This window comes from Trichechus manatus, unplaced genomic scaffold (assembly GCF_000243295.1).
Source record: "Trichechus manatus latirostris isolate Lorelei unplaced genomic scaffold, TriManLat1.0 scaffold00081, whole genome shotgun sequence".
NCBI lineage: Eukaryota > Metazoa > Chordata > Mammalia > Sirenia > Trichechidae > Trichechus > Trichechus manatus.
Genome location: NW_004444017.1, coordinates 2,940,361 through 2,945,755, shown reverse-complemented (window position 1 = coordinate 2,945,755; position 5,395 = coordinate 2,940,361). Strand labels below are relative to the sequence as shown.

Sequence of the window (5,395 nt, the reverse complement as noted above, 5' to 3'; positions counted from 1 at the left end):
ATGAGAAACTATCTGTTCTGTAAGCCTTCACCTGAAGTACAATAAAATATTTAAAAAAAAAAAAAAAAAAAAGAAATGAAGAAAAGAATTTGGGATTAGTTGTGTCCTCAGAAAGGCGCATCTCTCTCTCTGAATGCAGGGCACTGGAAGCTGTGGAAGATAATCGGTAGGATTAATGGCTCTTGTCCAGTCCCTAAGGAGTACTTTGTTGCTCTAATATCCACAAACCCCACTCAAGTTCTCTATCTTGCCCCCAGAGGTTGCAGGGGAGAAGTAGAAGAAGAGTGGGAATGCCACCTTGGAGGCAGGTGGGAAAGGGTGTGTGGACCACACACTGCTTGTCTGTATGCCCCCTGCCCAAGGCTGATGCATAAAGCATTGTGGGTGTCTCACCGGCCAGACAGGCCATCATTCTCCTTCCCTCTAGGGATCCTAGGAAGTGCTGTAATGAAGGAGGATAAGGCAGTAGGTAACTTACAGAGGACCAAAAATGGTAACAAGGCAGAAACCTACACAAATGTGGACCGATTTTATCTTTTAGAAAGTTTTAAGCAGGAACAGAAGAAATCAGGGTAATCTTCCAGTACCACTCACAGCTGCATGGGGCTTACAGGCCATGCTGAGGATCTTAGCTGTGACTGAGAGGGCTGAAGGTGGAATGTTCAAAAGCTGGTAAGAAGACGGAGTCTAATAAGTTCTTAGATCTTTTAGGGGAGTTGGTCATAGGCCCTCTCTTACCAGAAAAATGAACCTAAAGACAAAAATTTACAAATAATTTCAAGAAGGTCACAGCCTATCCAGATACTCTTGGCTTTGACACTTCAGTGTTTCTTAAATTCTCAGCTGGAATTATACGATGGGACCGAAAATAACCAGTGTTTTTTCATTCAACAAACTTTTATGGAGCACCCCTGTATGCCAAACACTAGGTTAGCTCTGGGAATATAAAAATTAAGAAGATGTGGTTCCTACAGTATCTCACCAGGTGGTCAAGGTTAACATTGAGTCGTAAGTCATACTGATAGTCTGTATCCTTGATACGATGTGATGAGAATAGCACTTTACCTCTGTGGTGTTCCTCCCAAAAACACATAACCCAAGTCTAAGCATAAGAACATCTGACAAATTCCAACAGAGGGACATTCTATGAGATACTTGACCAGTGCTCCTTAGAACTGTCAAGGTCATGAAAAACAAGGAAAGTGTGAGAAACTATCACTTTAAGAGGGGACTAAAGAGACATGATTACTAAATACAATCTGGTAACCTGGATAGGTTACTCGCACAGAAAAAATCAATTAGATAAAAACTAATAAAACCTGAATAAAGTGGGAAAAAAAGATGTGGTTCCTGCCCTGAAGAAACTCATCATCTAGTGACTGGGAAGAGAAGTAAACCAACACACAAGGAGTGTGAGCAAAAGAGAGAGCGGGGCTGACAGCCTCAGGCCACTAGAAGCCTTTTCACAGACGAATCTGAGCTGGGGTCTTAAAGGAGGTGAAGACGTTTGCTAACGGAGGACGGTGGGATGTTAGAGATAGAAGGAAGAACAGGGGAAGGCCCACCAGTGTAAGAAAAGCCAGAGCAGCTGGGAGGCTGAGGGGGAGCGAGAGGGTGCGTGGGAGCAGCTGTGAAGGAGTCTGGATTTACCCTGCAGTTTCAGGCACTGGAGTCCCCCTGCCCCTCTCCAGACAGACACGGTGAGCATGGTATCAACGAGCACGTGGGACACATGCCCACAGTCACCTTAGAAGAACAAGACTTCTTCTAAGCTGAGTGCCTAAGAGGCATGAATCCCTAGGAACACTCATGCCTTTGGGCAAAGAGCTGCTGAACTCTAAAGAGCAACCTTTTCTATGTACAAATCAGGTCACATCACTCTGCTGAAAACCTTCCAGCAGCCTCTCAATGCATGAGAGCCATATCCTACAAGGCCGGCAGACACTAGCACCTGCTTTGACTCTGTCTTCTTATTGGCTCCGGCCCCTGGGCCTTCTCTATCCCTCAAGCACACCTGCTCCCGTGTCCAGACCACTCCCTCATAGGGCTCTCTGACTAGAACTCTCTTCTCCCAGCGTCTTCCCGTGGCTTTTCCTTATCGGCAGGTCTGGGCTCATGTGTGCCTCCTCAGAGGGTCTTTCCTGACCTCTCCACCTACAGGTGCAACCTCACACCCGATCCACTTTACCCTGTTTCATTTTCCTCACAGGTGAATACATTAATTTCAAATAAGTGCCACTTGCTTTCATGTTTTTTGTCAGTCTCCTGCTACTAAAATGTAAGCTGTCTGAGGGCAGGGCTCACGACAGCCTTATTCATCTCTATATTCATGGCATCTGGGACAGGGCCACACCTTCAGCAGACACTCAAAAGGTATTTAAGAAATTAAAGCATGAGTGAAAAAGGAGGCTCTCATGAAGGGCAGTGTGGTCTAGAAATGGCCTGTTACCTTCAGTGTTTTCTAGTTTACAAGTAGGTTATAAAGTAGAGACCTAAATACCTGGACCAATAGAAGACTTAAGGTTTTTGAAAAGAAAAGCTTGGGCTAAGGATACCCTGAAGGTCCCTGTGGGGAGCAAACGGTTTGCTCTTGGCTACTAATCGAAAGGTTGACAGTTCAAACCCACCCAGCAGGGCTGCAGAAGAAAAGCCTAGCGATCTGCTTCCATAAAGACTGCAGCCAAAAAACCCTATGGGGCAGTTCTACTGTGTAACACAGGGTCGCTGTGAGCTGGAATCAACTCAGCAGCAACGGGTCTGGTTTTGCTTGAAGAATACCACGATGGTGCATGCTGCAAACTTTACACGGTGTAGCTTGGTAGTAAAAAGCATCACGAGATCTAGAGCCAGACTGGGTAGGCTCAAGTCTCAGCTCGTCCACTCACTAGCTTTGTGGCCTCGGCCAAGCTGTATCGCCTCACTGTGCTGCAGCTTCCTCCTTTGTAAAGTGGGGATACAAACATTACTGCCATCGCTGAGCTGTCGAGGATACCGAGTTAACACATGTGAAGCATGTAAACAGTGCCTGGCACAGAGTTAAGGGCTGGCTCTCACCGTCATCATTGCTTATGCACCCTCAGAGGACCCTGTCATAGAGAAAGGTTAGAACTGGAGCAGACGGCTGATATCCCGTTCTATCAGATACCCTACAAGTGACAAAGCCTGTCCTTGGGCATGAGGGAAAGAGCTGCCTTCCCAGGGGCGCCCCCACAGGCTTGGGGGTGTGGGGAGAAGGAGAAGCAGCTCTCTTACCCACTAGCTGATCTTTTCTCTTCGTCACTCTCATATTCAGCCAGGACCAGCTCCTCCTCCCCAGATTCTAGCTGTTCGGCCCCTGCTCCTGATGCCAGCATCTCCCTGCTGAGGCGCAGGAGACTCTCCATTTCTTCTTCTTCCTGTCTCTGGAGGGGAGTAACGGAGGTGGGAAGGAGAAAGAAATCTCAGACCTGGTGCCTCACCTCCTTACAGAGTCAGCCTCCAGTGTGGCCATCATCAAGGACACAGACACACCTGCCCTCTCACACACACCTCACGTGTTACTGGAGAAGGAACTAATCTCCAGTGTCAACACCTTAGTGCAAGCTCCCCACCTATGGATGATGGGAACTTAGCCAGTGAAGGTCAGGGAAAGGAGACGGAGGCCCTGGCCACTCACACAAAGGAGCTATACCATGAGTCCCCGAGCAGCATGACGCTGCCAGGTCACAATCTGCCACTCTGGGAGATGACACTCACCGCGCGCTTGGCTGCATACTTGAGCTGTGCATTGTGACGGAGCTGCTGGAGGCGTTCTTCTCGCTTCTTCCTCCTGACCTGCTCCTCCTAAAGGGTGATGTGGCCGTAAAGAAAATTCCCGCAGGAAGCCCAAAGCCAGGTCCTTCTTAAAAGAGTTTGGGCTGCTCAGCCAAGTGCCTCTTCACACGGGACAGCTCTCCCTACCTGGCCAACACCCAAGGTTGCTGCAGTGTCCCCTTCCAGGCCCTGAGCCTCTCCTGGTCCCAACCTCGCTGTTGACTGTAGGAAGTCTCTATTCTGCCTCCCAAAGCCACATTCTCTCAATCAAATTCATTCCTTAATTGAGTTTGCAGTTCCTGAGCCGTGTTGCCAGTGGCAACAGTTGGGCTGATTTCCCAGGTTGGTTATAAATGGGAACTGCCAACCCCTTGTCTAGAGAAGGCTTGTTTGAACAGCCAGTTCAAAAAAAGATAGCAAGGGGGCAGCATTATCCACTCAAAAAAGCTGACAGGAGAGCTTAGAGATGCTGCAAAGTCAAAGAAGAACATGTGGTATCTAAATCTACAAATCAACCTGAATGAATCATAATCATCTCAGCCCTGTTTCCCAGCTAATGCCCACTTCTTGTTAATCCAGATACTCACCTTGAGTCGGTCCACCAGGTCCCCTTCTTCCTTCTTCTGCACAAACTGAGTAACCCAGTCAGGCTCTCCGGCAGGCCTCAGGGTATCTGGGGTCTCTTGGCAGGAAGATGAGAGAGATGGGGGCTGGGCCTTCTCACCATTTAAGGGGACAGTTACAGTTTCAAGGAGATGGGCCTCTTCTTGACGCTTCTTCTGTTCAAAGTCACGAAGCCAGGAGAGGGCCCCACAAATAAGACTTAAAGATTTCCCCTGCAGGAAGAAAAATTGTTCTGAAATACAGGACAAAACAAAGGTTCCCAAATGACCTTTTCCCACTTTAAAAAAGCCTTCACTTGGTGAAGGGTGAGACACTACACAATACTGGGGAAACCAGCACACCTTGTACAAGGAAAGGTCATGGAAGCTCCATAGGCACATCCAAACTCCCTGAGGGACTGAACTGCTGGGCCGAGGGCTGTGGCATAACACAGTTTATAAAGACAATGTTCTACATTCTACTTTGGTGAGTAGCGTCTGGGGTCTTAAAAGCCTGTGAGCAGTCATCTAAGATACGCCACTGGTCTCACCCATTCGGCAGCAAGGGAGAATGAAGAGAACAAGATACAAGGAAAAGATTATTCCAAAGGATTAATGGACCACAGCTACCACGGCCTCCACCAGACTGAGTCCAGTACAGCCAGATGGTACCTGGCTACCACCACTGACTGCTCTGACCAGGATCACAACAGAGGGTTCTGGACAGAGCTGGAGAAGGATCTAGAACAAAATTCTAACAAAAAAAAAAAGACCAGATTTACTGGCCTAAAGGAGACTGGAGGAACCCCGAGAGTAGGGCCCCCAGACACCTTTTTAGCTCAGTGGTGAAGTCATCTCCGAGGTTCTCCATTCACCCAGGGAGTGGGCAGCCCCATAAAACCAAACGGGACTAATGAGACACGGCAGCCCAGGGACAAGGGCTAGAAGGCAGAAGGGGACACGAAAGCTGGTGATAGGGAACCCAAGGTTGAGTAAGGATA

The 5,395-nt window shown here is 48.3% G+C and overlaps 1 protein-coding gene across 1 annotated transcript in view; it reads right to left on the bottom strand.

Moving 5' to 3' along the window:
- Positions 1-5,395, bottom strand: part of DDX11 (DEAD/H-box helicase 11) — a 43,032-nt gene that overhangs the window by 25,016 nt on the left and 12,621 nt on the right. Inside the window, exons 4-6 of the mRNA XM_023735685.1 lie at positions 4,380-4,628; positions 3,736-3,822; positions 3,253-3,401 (exon numbers count right to left, since the gene is read on the bottom strand). Of these exons, the coding sequence (XP_023591453.1) occupies positions 3,253-3,401; positions 3,736-3,822; positions 4,380-4,628 (485 nt within the window). The remainder of the gene's footprint in view (positions 1-3,252; positions 3,402-3,735; positions 3,823-4,379; positions 4,629-5,395) is intronic.